This window comes from Coenobita brevimanus, chromosome 65, assembly GCF_032717465.1.
Source record: "Coenobita brevimanus isolate Jiangsu-jjx chromosome 65, ASM3271746v2, whole genome shotgun sequence".
NCBI lineage: Eukaryota > Metazoa > Arthropoda > Malacostraca > Decapoda > Coenobitidae > Coenobita > Coenobita brevimanus.
Genome location: NC_137018.1, coordinates 8,314,107 through 8,326,967, shown reverse-complemented (window position 1 = coordinate 8,326,967; position 12,861 = coordinate 8,314,107). Strand labels below are relative to the sequence as shown.

The 12,861-nt window shown below is 42.1% G+C and overlaps 1 protein-coding gene across 2 annotated transcripts in view; it reads left to right on the top strand.

Annotated features, from left to right (window-relative positions):
• msi (RNA-binding protein musashi) overlaps positions 1-1,263 on the top strand; it is a 150,790-nt gene extending 149,527 nt beyond the window's left edge. For both annotated transcript variants that reach the window (XM_080276554.1, XM_080276555.1), the window contains exon 5: positions 128-1,263. In XM_080276554.1, coding sequence (XP_080132680.1) covers positions 128-820 — 693 coding nt within the window. In that variant the 3' untranslated portion in view covers positions 821-1,263. The remainder of the gene's footprint in view (positions 1-127) is intronic.
• Positions 1,264-12,861: the final 11,598 nt, after the last annotated feature.

Sequence of the window (12,861 nt, the reverse complement as noted above, 5' to 3'; positions counted from 1 at the left end):
TGTAGTGTGTGTTACTGTGTAATATAGCCTCATTACATTGGACCTTTTAAGAAACTATATGTTGTGGTTAATGTTTGTATCTTAGTGTGTTGTTGAGTGTGATGTGATGCCATGTGTATGTATACAGGTGGAGGAAGCAGTGATGCTGATGGACAACCAGACCAAGAGGCACCGTGGCTTTGGATTTGTAACGTTTGAATGTGAGGACGTGGTTGAGCGTGTGTGTGACATCCACTTCCACACCATTAAAAACAAGAAGGTGGAATGCAAGAAGGCTCAGCCTAAAGAGGCAGTGGCAGCAGCCTCACTGCTCTCCAAGAGGCTGTTGGTGGGCCAGACTGGCCTGCCCACACCCCTCGTGTCCGCCCAGTCCGCCCACATTCAGGCTGCTGCCGCTGCTGCAGCTGCAGCCCAAGCTGCTGCTCTGGGAGGCTATGGCAAGCTGGTGGGTGGAGGAACATACCCTCCACTGTCTGCCTACCGCTACACTCCTTACCCCCTTCCCTCCACTGCCCTGCCTTCTGCTGCCCTCCCATCAGCCGCCCTTACCACTGCTGGTGCCCCACCTACAGCTACCCTTCCTGCCCTGCCAGCTGCCCCCAACCTGTCAGCAGTGTCTGCAGCCCCCACTATTGTCAGCCAAGCTGGATCTTTCTCCACCCCTGCCACCCCAACCCTGCCTACCCACACACTTCCCACCCTCTCCTCCCACACTGGGCTCACTGCTCCCTACCAGGGATATTCCCTCACCAATGTTGATATGAGCAGCTTCCAAGGTGTGGACTGGAGTGCCATGTATGGTGTTGGCATGTACGCCTAGTGTTCCAGTCATGCACTCGGGGCCCCCATGTACACATAGTGGCTGGCCTCGCGCACACTGGCTCTCAGGGAGGCCAAGTACCACGATCTGGTCACGTCTCCCTGCCCCGGCCACTCAGAGTGCCTGCCCACTGTTGGCCCTCCACCCTTCCTCATCCTGCCCACATATTATTTACCTCAGGGAGCCTTCATGTATTTTTAAGTTGATCTCTACATTGCCAATCTTTGTTCTCACTTTTCTCCACACTTTACTTTTCTGTGCATCTCCCTTCTCCCAGCCTTGCCGTCCTCACAAATCATGTCTTCCCAGTTTGTTTTGAGTCTTCCTTCTTGTCAGTATCCCATCTTCCATTGCAAGGTCCTCCAGCAAAGCTTCTGCCCCTCCCTATTATCATCGTCTTCCGCTTCTCTCTCTCTCTCTCTCTCTCTCTCTTTTTTTCTTCTTTTTTTTTTTTCTTTTTTTTTTTTTTTTTTAGTAGGGTCTCTATTTTAGTTAATTTCTGTTGCCTGCTTCATTTCTTCTATCATTTCCAACTCACTTGTTTTGCTTGTTCTGTTTTTTGGGTCCCAGTTTTTTGCACTCTGAGTGGCCTGGTTTTATCAGAAAGGATCTCAAAACCAAGGAAAATATGTACTTAAAAGAATAGCATCCCTTCAACTCCTCAGTCCGTGTACTTAGTAGAAGTGTGTTCAGTTTCTATGCAGGATGATTAGCAATGATATTGTTTACCTTCCTGTGTTCCCTCCGTCTCAAGTTTATTTATTTGCGTTTGTACCAGAAGAGAGGATGATGATGATGAAGATGGAGGGAGTCATCCACGCTCGGATGAACAAAGAAAAATGGATGGTGTAAATATTTTTTCGATGTGAGACGGATATTAAGTTGCTTTCCATTAACTGAGCTGTTGGGTTTAGATTTTTGAGAAGGGGCTGTGGGGAATTTTATTTATTTTTCTTAATTGATTCTCGTTGGTGAACCCAAGTTGGGAGCCACCCCACCCCGTAACCCTCAGCCATGTTGCCATTGATATTCCTAATTTTGTCTTCTTTTTATTGCATGATGAGAGGGATCAAGAATTCATAAGATTTCATTATTTTTTTTATAATATTAAGGTCACAAATCAGACTGAACGGGTGGAGGGAGTAGGGAAGGTTGATAGGGAATGGTTTGTTTATCTTCCATTTCCCCATCACACCATAACCAGCCCCCACCCCCTTCACCCACCACCAGTCAGGAGTCAGTGGAGTGGGTGCCCCCTTGCCCTACATTCCACGCTGGGTGTTTTTGTCCGAGCGAGCAATACTCAAGTGTGCGTCTGTGTGCGTGTTGAAGGTTCTCTCTCTGTGAAACACATAACCTCAGTGGTCGACCCCCTCCCTCCCCTCAGTGTGCCCTCACCCTGCCCACTGTCCTGCCTACACCGCCCACCGATCGTCCACCTACCCACTTCCACCTCTCTGCCTGCTGCACCCACATTGATATATCTGCCTCCCACACCCTTCACATTTCTGCCTTCCTCTCTTTCCTCACTCTTCCACCTTCTTGCATCCCCCACCCTCTTCTACCTTTCTGCCATCCTTGCCCACTTTTGCCTTTTTTCCTTCCTTATCCTCTTCCACTTTTCTGTCTCTGCCATCTGATGCTTCCTTCTTGCTTCTAACATCCTCTTCCACCTTTTAGCCTCCCACCCACCAGCCATGCTCACCCTCTGCCTGCCAACGCTCCAGCCTTCAGGAACAAGCAACAAGAAAACGAGGTAAATGGTGTCAGACAGCGAGCCCCCTGCCTCCCTCTCCCCTAGTAAGTACCATGACCCGGTGTGGCCTGACCAGTGGGTGACCCGGTTCTTGGCATGACTCGTACCTTATTAATCCCCTTCCCTAGGCCTGTCCGAGTCAATCAGTCAGTCTGTAGGCGGAGAGTGTACTACCTGAAGACCTATTGCCATTGTTGCACCACAGTGAATGGAGGCGGGGCATTTTGTTGTGTACTTAACATGCTACACTATTTGTTTACATTTGTGTAGCAGCGTGTGGTGGGTAGATGTGATATGGATTCCCCTAGGTAGTGTCTAGTAGGGGGGAGCAGAGGGGGGTTGTGTAGGTCACTGCCCCCACACCCTCCCTCCCCCCAGCCCTTGCTCAGAGGCATTAGTTAGTTGGCTGGGCAGGTGAGGCTTAGCTAGAACCTCTTACCCTTAATCCCTTCCCGGGTCCACCACAGCCCTAAACCCAACCATAAAGAATTTGGTACCATCCTGCCCCCTATCCTTGTCCCCTGTCCCAGTCCTTGTCCCTATCATACCATCTAGGGCTTCTAACAGGAGAGATGTAGTTTAGTTCAAAGATATTATCCTTGTGTAAGAAAAATATATATATTGTTTTCTTTCAATGGAATCATAACTTGCATCTGCATTACTCTGAAACACATGGATATGATTTTCTGGCTTGTGTTTTAGTCTAGTGAAGGAATATTTTTGTATTTCAAAATAAAATCTTGTTCAGAGTTTAGACACCTCAAAAGTGCAAGATATTATCTCCTAAACTGTCTTAATTTAGCCTTCTTTATTTCCCCACCTCCTGTCCCTTCCTTCACTTCCACCCGTCCCAGATTGGTAGGCTAGTACACCCCCAGCCACTCCTCCATAACCCCCCCTAGTATGTACTGCCTCCCTGCGTAATATCGTGTACACCTGTAACTTATTTTTGTGTACTGTACTGTAACTGTAGCCGAGGTGGGTGTGTGGGCCAGCTGGTGTGTAGGTTTGTAGTGGCTGGTGGCCCCTCCCCCTCTTTTACCATTCAGCTCATAGTAAAGGCATTTAATTGACTAAATTATGTCCAAGTTGCTCAATGTATAGGTTTACATTGAGGCTTCGAATTTTGCCCTTTTTCTTTTTTTATGTATACAGTATTTCTGAAGTTTTCATTTGTAATAAATCAGTTATGATTATTTAAAAATTGCCATATCTCTTGTAAAATTTTTGAGCCATAAGGTATTCCTGTGAGCTGAATCTCTGTAATGATAATTTTGTTGCCTTGTTACTATCTTTCCTCTGGGGTTTGGCCGTACGCTCGTCTCCCTAGCCTAGACCACGTAGCCGGGACAACCCTAACACTCTCGCAGAATTAAATATTGATGAAGTTGCACGTGATTTGCAGCTCACCGAAAATGCTTGATGGGAAGTTGGATGACCAAAATCCCAAGCCCTTTACCAGACAGTTTTCACATCTTGTAAAAGGCTTGGTGTATTCTCTGCATTTGATTCCCTGTTAAGGTTTCCGAGTGATCGCTTCCTTCCTTTTGTGAATGTATCTTTTTTCTTTCCCTTGCCCACCTCCTGTATGTCTCTGGAACCATCAAGAGTTTTTGTATGATAGTACAACTGTGGTTTCTTAACATTACTACTAGAAGAGCACTTGTCTAGAGCAGCCACTCCCGTTAGTCTTGTTTAGTAGCTTTGTCTTATTACACCCATATCTGTATGTCTACTTGATGTTCGGTTTGAAAAAGACAAGCAATCTAGTCATGCCAGATGTGATGTTTAGACTTTTTGTAATTCTTATTTTTTACGATTTTCACGTAGAGTTCTTGTGCATTTACGCGCCATTGGATGTGGTGTAGCTTTGTTCATCCTCGTTCGCGGCAGACTTGCATTTTGTGTTGCCCAGAGAGGTTCATGTAGATCAGTAGTCCAGATTTGTTTACTCTCATTATTGTTACTATAAATGTCACCTGCTTGGCTGCTCTCCCATTTTCTATGAGGACAGGAAGCAGCGGGTGGACTTGGGAGGTATGGTACAAGATTGTATCCTTGAGTGAGGCCAGTAAGCCATCCACTCAGCAGCAGCTAAAGAGCAGTACAACAACTTGGGTTTTTTCAGAGCTAGTTATTTCATTGGTCCTAATATTTATTTATTTGTTGTAAACCCCTCAGCTGATTCTCAACTTTTTTTTTTTTTTTTTTTTTTTTTTTTTTTTTTTTAAATAGGGACATGAAGCCTTGCACATGCCACTATGAGCATGATGCTAACCACTCTCTCACCTACTGACATTGTTATTGTCAAAAGATTGTTGGAAGTGTTGAGGATTGTGTCCTGTATGGCTGACAAGTACAAGGCTTCAGTACTGAGTTTTGTTGTGTTTGAGGCATGTTAAGCCACTAGTGTCTTCTGCTGGGGAGTGACTGGCATAGCCGGGTGTAGACAAGTGCTTGTTTATATAGCAGCTCAGGGTTCCACATGGCCTGATCTGACCCAAACAAACACACACGAGGACCAAATAAATCAGAATAAGCAATAAAGCGATGTTTTAATCATATCATCAAAGTAGAGTAGAAAAACCTGGGGATGAATCCTTAGAGGAGGGTAATTTCTAGGACTTTTCTGTTCCTCAAAGTTTCAGATGAAAATAAGGATAATTGTTGTTGCTCAAATGTAAGTATATACACAAACATACACACCCTTTTCCACCCCTTCACTTCAACTTCTCCTACTTCTTCCTTTCCACTGGAGACGAGCAGTGAAATTAGTTATTATCCTGGCAAAACTTCAGAGGAAAGATGTGATGTGGCAATGGGTATACTATATGCAGTAGTATATCAAATAGCTGAACAGGTTAATGGTAAAATTATACTCTATTTCCTGGGGGAGGTGCTAGCTGTGTTTCTATACTCATATCGGTACAGGAATGCAAAGGAAATGACGAGTTGATGGGAATAATGACCTACACACCAGCAGCAGGCCATGACTCCACTTCCCATCCATATTTGAGAGGCGTAGGTGTGGCAGAGTTGTGAGCTGAACCATGACAAGCCACGATTTTTTAGAGCATTTATTTATTTTTTTAGTAGAGAGAAGAAACAAAACAGGTTAGTGAAGGTCAAGAATACTAAATAAGAGGATATTTTTTTGTCTTGATTATGTTGGTAGCTGTTAAGGAAGTGAGTTTTGGTCACAGTAGAATGTAAGGAAACCCGCATGGAGTGAGTTCTGAGCTGCCCAGAGGAGAGGGAGGGAGGGATAGACTTACCTCTTAATATTTATTGAAAAGTCCGTCATTGCAGCATCATATTCCTAGTTTAGTATACTTAGCAAATAGTCCATTCGCTGCAAACCTAGTACACTATCCTTCCGTCCCTCTTCCTCGTGTTTCTAGTATATGTCAGCCAGTTAGTGCTTAGAAGTGAGGCAGCTAGTGCTATGAGATTGATTTTCTGTGTAAGCATTCATTCGGGCAGCTGTGTTAGGTTGGATTTGCGAGTTAGATGGACAGACTTAATAATATTATATGTGATTTAGTCTAGTTTGTGCTGAAGTGAAAGGTGCAAAGTTGGTGGTAATGTCTTAATGGAAAAACAAACACAAGACGTTTTCGGAATTTCGTGCCATAGTTCATAGTGGTTTGTGTTTACAGTAGTAGCGAGGCCAGTCATTCTAGCGTTCAAGCCTCACCGACCATAATGGACCAAAATACCGTAGTTATTGCACTTGGCAGTATACACAATATATAATTAACTTTTTCTATAGACTGTAATACTATATTTGAAGGAAGTACATGTTTCATTGTCGTGTGTGTTACCATCCTTAGCCATTAGGAATTGTGACTAGGAACCGGTTTAATGTCCGCTTAACCGGTTCCCTTGTCTCTCTCCCTTGCCCAGTCTTCCGTTTGATAATAATAGTTAAGTGCATCTGATTCTTCTTCGTTGACTTCAGGCTTTTATTGATTGTTTTCCATCCTGCCAAACGGGTGAATTTATTGGCTTAACTCCACAAGTGTTCAACAGTTCCAGAGATGCGTAAACACAACTTCATCAACAAGTTTCCTTTTTTGCTTCTCACACAGTGCCAAAATGGTCGCAGAGAGCGTTTGCGTTTTCATAATTAAGGGAGAGAGAAAGAATCGTTAACCATCACCCATGTTCATTTAAATATGAGTGTTCATGAAAAATTCACTGCGCTTCTGCTGCATTTAATGAGAAAGTTTAGTTCAGTGCATTGTCGCTGTCTTACTGACAGTTGTTGTTAATTTGCATTTTGGAATTTGAAAGTTTCAACAAAGCCTGGTTGGTTGGTAGCGATTCTCGTAATCACACGTCAGGCAGCCTGTTAGTGCTTAGTGGTTGAATACTGTACAAAATGACATAAAAAAATGCTTTAGACTTACAGCGCGCTATTGAGTTTGAGCGAGTCAGGTGGGTCCTTTCGCGGTGTAAAGATGAATCTCCAACCTCGTAAAATCAGGTAATTGAGGCCACTGCATGTCATTACCCAAGGATTTGGTCATCAGTCATGTGATGGAAATTGAAGTGCAAAGTTAATTACCACTATGATGAGTTTGTAATGACTGGCGGTTGAGATCCATTACTACACGTCGGCGAAGCGTACAGAGTCTTTTAAGCATAATTTGGAAAGTGTACAATGAGGAAGGGTATTCACAAAGGTCAGATGATATTAAAACCACCAACCACTATTGACGAAAGCTGCGCGCCATATTTTTTGAACCGTGAACCACAGTGGGTGAAAATCCAGTCTCAAAGTGGGTCGGTAAGACATTATTTAGGACTGGTTCACACTGGAGGCATTGGGTAATTTCAAGAGCATTAGTGCCCACAGACTGAGACTGGCTTTCCTGCCCAAACCTGATATCAACCATGCAAAATAATGTTTAATCCCTTTACTTATAATAGATGTATACTTGAGTGCTCTACCGTCAAGCAATAAGTGTTGAAACCTTCTATTTTTGTACATAATTGTGAACATTAATGATATCTATGAAAAACCCTGCAAAAAAAGATACTTATCCGTAATAAAGGTGACCTATTTTCGAAACCACAACCTGTATGTGTATTTATGTTTTCATGGCCATGTTGTCTTTTTAAGTAGCAAGGAAGGCACGCAGATCTTGGGTTTATTTGAAGTGCATGTTTAGGATTCTCACAAGTTGAAGGAAAACGTTACCAGAGGAAACATTGTGGAAAGAAGGATTTTTTTTTTTTTTTTTTTTTTTTTTTTTTTTTTTCCCAGGTGGAAGTTGAAATAATTGAATTTTTTAATTTCTTTTGCAAGGATGCTTACATGGTATGCTATTATTATTATTATTTTCATTGATTTTTTTTTTATGATTACTGCAGTGTGGCCAAGTTTTCCTCCTGCCCAAGGGTAAATCTGTTTCATTCTCCTGTATGTACCTTACTGTTGGTAGACTTTAGTGGTAATATGTACACTGACCAATGCTGTAGTGGTAGAGAGATACAAGCTCGTGGTGTCACCCTCCATACCTCCCTCCTCCTCCTCTCCCTCTCCTCCCACCGTCTCACCATATTATGCTTGGCGGTAAGAGGGAAAAGCAGGGAAGAGAGAGGAGGCAGAAATGGGAGTCATTGAGAATCCATTTAGCATTTTGTGTCATGGGCGGTGACGTCACGAGCAAGGATGGCCGAGGAACTAATAACAAGGCTCGGCCATGCCCCCTCCGCCCTCCTAGCCAATGATGCATGTTCCCGCCTCCCTGTCAGCCAATGGGGAGGCAGGGGTGAGTTTGGAACCTTTTCTCTCGCTGTATTGGATGTGCTAGATTGTTTATTGCTAATTATTATTATTTATGTGGGGAAAATAACTTTGTAATGAAAAAAGTTACTGATATTAGTAGAGCTTTCTCGTGTTTATTGCAAAAAAGGAATATAATGTTGAGATTCTTTGTGTTCTTTGTATGTTGTTTGTGCGTAGCGTTCTGCCTGGTGATTGGAGGAAACTTGAATGTGGGTTGATTAGTTGCCACATCAGATAGAATGGTTGGGCACAAACAGACACAAACACACACCTGACACCACAAGCAAACCAACCAATAGCAGTCCATTTTTTTTTTTTTTTTTTTTTTTTTTCCCCCCCACGTTGAAAGTTCTGCTCATGAGAAACACAGATTTGTCCCCAGAGAAACACGTTGACCCTCACCAGAAACAGACAGAACTAAACAAAACAAACACGGGAAATGTCAACACAAAGTTTAGATGTAGAATTTGACCTGATTTTAGCAAGAGGGGGGGAGGCAAAGAGGGAAGGAACGGAGAGATTTGCCATATACCTCTCCTCTCTTCATCCTCCCTTTCCCTCCCCCCCTTTTCCTCCACCCCTCTCTCTCCCCTAAGTTTCTCCCCTCAATCCCTCCCCCTACCTCTCCCCCTTACCTCCACAGCCACCACCACTACCACCATCCCAATAACACTAACCACCTAGATTGTAGTTATGGTGGTAAACTGTGGTGGTGGTGGTGGTGGTGAAGGGGGGAAGAGCAAGGGGAAGAGTTGAGGGCAGGAGGGGAGGGGAGGGGGAGGAGCCAGGTGGAGGGAGGTAATTATAGTAACCGCGTCGTACTATGTAGTCTTACGCTGTCCTTGTAGTCGTGTGTGAGCAGTAGGTTATTTTTGGTAGCATTATCATTATTATTATCATTATTATTATTATTAGTTTCTTGCTCGGCCGACGCCTTTGTACAGGACTTGGTTTGTAGCTGGCCTGACGCCCCTCCTCCCGTCGCCCCCTCACCCCCCCTGGCATGAGTGGCCCCTCCCCCTGTCTCTAAACTTCAACCATCCTAGACCCACAACAATTGATTTTTCAACTTTCTTGCAAATCACTCAGGAGCCAAAACTTCTTGGTAAAAGTATGCTTAAGACATAATGTAATTACTTAGACTTTTTTAAGATGAAAGGTCTGTTGATGGCTGAGGTTCTGGTCACCGGGGGTAAAATAGTGCCATTGTTCTTCACTAAAATAAATTTGCTTTGTGTTCTAGCAGCAGTCACAAAATAATGGTTTAGTACACAGTATGTCCACCAGGTGGGGTGTGGCACGGCGGGCGGTCTGCACATTGTAGTTGGTTCTCCTAGTAATAAAATGTCGATGGTAGAGAGTAACTTTGCTTGTCTTTTTACATTTTATTATTCTCCTTTTTTAAGCCTGTGTAGACCAAAATCTCTTTATATATATATATATTTATATTATATATATACATATATATACTTGGCAGTGCTGCATTTCCCAGGCAGTTTCATGTTGACAGCAGTACAACATTTTTGCATCAGCGTGTATTTTACTGTTTTTTTTTTTTTTTCTTGTATTGGATAGTCAGATGATTAAAATCGTAAAGCTTTTTCTTGTGTACATTGGAGTAACTCTGAAATTATATTGCAGTCATTCTTAGTTTACTTGTTGTTAACCATTTCATGTTAATGCGTAAAATTAATTATCGGAATTGATTTCTGAGGACATGACCTATTTCATTGATTAATAAGACCACTTTTGGGTCATATTTCTTTTGATCTTACCTAACTTTACCCTGATTAAATGCCTTAATATTGTAATTAGAAGTTTATGATTAGGGTAAGGTTAATAAGGTGAGAAGAAGCAGGAGACATTACACCATTATCCCAAGTCCTCATTCCACTTGAAGAACATTGATAATCGTATAATGGTTAAGCTCATTTGAACCTCGGTCATTTTTTGAACTGAGATAATTGCAGTATTGTACAAGCCTTGAAACGTGTGTTGCTTTCCTCACATGGTTGTATTATGGTTGGCTTGGGGATTTCTAGCACCTCTTTTATCAATTCATTTTGCATACCACACCTTAAAACTCGGTTGTATATTAATCCTTTCAGTACCAACGTATACATAAATAGCATACGGGAGATTATTACTGTGATATATTGCGTAAATAAATTGGCGAGGAAAAGGTACAAAGAAGCTTCCCTAACTGTTGACAATATGGCTCATGATGTGTCTCTCGGCTGTATTGTGGGTGACATAGGAAGCCTCTTGGTATTCTCCCTAAGTGATTTATTTTTGCCCATTCACATTTTAATATCCTCTTGTGTGCTCTTTACATCATTTCAGTATCAAAATATTCTGTGTCAGTAACATGGATAGATCGTACCGAGGTGTACTGTGCAGAATAAACTGCAAATGAAGAGGTGTTAGGATCTCCAAAGCCACGCTGATTACAAACCCTGAAACTGAGGCGAACTGCAGTGCTGTCATATGCGTTCTGCTTCTCTCCTGGGGAAGTATGGCTGGCAGTGTGTGTACATATGGTGCTGCTACAGATGTACACCATTACAGTACAGAGGAACTAACGCTAAATGCAGCAGTACGAGCAACAACAGCTACTTATAACAAGGAATGGTAATAGAGGATCATAGTACTAATAACCTGGTATTTTGCACAGATAGGGAGATTATTAACCAGTTAGTGAATAGACGCTGTAGTCATGAGTTACTTCGTGTCCTGTACCAGCTCTTCCAAACCTGTACTTTCCTTATTCACATCCAGTTATCTATCTATTATACATAAAGCTGTAGATCTTGCTTTTGACCTATTTATATATTTTTTTTATTTTATTTTATTTTATTTCTCCCTGTCACTCCTTTGGGTCTCTGTCTTTCTCATTATTGTACAGTGTTATGTTTTAAATTCTTTTGTACCATCCTCAGCACATCTTGCCCACTGTCAGTATCTCACCGATTGTTTCAGTTTTCAATGATATAATTGCAGAACTTTGCACCCTTTTTTTTTTTTTTTTTTCAGTTTTTCTCTCTCTCTCTCTCTCTCTCTCTCTCTCTCTCTCAGTACATCTGTCTGTTTATCTGTCTATCTCTACCTTTGATGTCATGCCATGGCACGCATGTGCCTCATCAGGCAATCATAATTAGGCCAGAATTGAATGACTGAATAATTCACTGTCTTTAATATCTCAGTAACCACCTGCAAACATCATATAAAATTAATGCTGACGAACCAATGATATATTAATTAGTAACTTATTTACAGTATGTTAGAAGGAGTCAGGCTAACCACATTGAAGCAACTAACATTGACTTGGTTTTTGTACATATTCTTCCTGCATATTCACACAGCCTATTATGTCAAGGAATAATTTCAGTGTGAGGTGTATGTACATCAGATATACCTTCTCTACACACTCACAGTTCTTGCATACATCATCAGGCCTTGTCACATTCACTGGTCATGTGTTATACCCCCACCCCTTCTCCCTCCCTCCCTCCATCCACACACACAGTAAAGACCGTAACAACCACACATCTTTTAGGGGATATGAGGGTCTGAGGTTAGGACAAAATAATCCTAATAGCTGTAGGATACACTGCCATAATACAAGACTACACCCTCCACATGCTTAGTTAAATCTGCAGGTACACTCGATGAAAAAACTATCTCCATAGAGGTGATCAGTGGTCTCACGTTGAGCACTGTTGCTAGTCGGGATTCTTTCTTCAGGCAATTATTTCTTAACGAATTTTCCTTATTTGTGGCATGACGTTTGTTCCTTATGTTGTACTGGTAAAATTACAAGCCATATGCAACTATGAGTATTTCAAAATGTAAACATGCAAGGTTGTAAAGATAGTTTTTTGAGCGATAGTACAGTACAGTCATATGTCTTTCATGAATTTTTTTTTAGCTCATGCCCATTCAGTGTAGAGTTTGCTGGTTTTACTCATACGCCTTCCCAATACGTTCTTATAACTACCACACTGGTTACTGAAGTACAAATGGCCCACAGCCTTCCTAAAATACTCATCACATTATGAAACATTTGCCCATTTTCTTGTGTAGTTTACTCTTTGGATACGTGATGCTTTTCTTGGGTATACACGGTTTATTGAATTATCAGTTATAAGCTGTTTGCATTTACTTTTAACGTTCTGACAGCGAAAGTTAAATCTTTTCAAAGTTTCAGGTCATTCCAAGTGACTGGGGAAAGCCCTTAGCACCTGATATTCTTTGTAATGAAGTTCCATCTCATTCATAGTCCTTCTCGTCAGCAGACATCTCTAGGGTCTAAGCTTGACCCCAAATTTTTACCTTCCAAACAAAAGTAAGACCGTTTTTTTTCCTGTTCTGTCAAATTACCTTCTTTTCTAATTTTCATCCTTTATAAAAATTTATTTGTTTTTAAATTCCTGGTAGGTAGGGCAACAGTACTTGAAGTTTGGATGTGCTCCCCATGAAGGATTGATG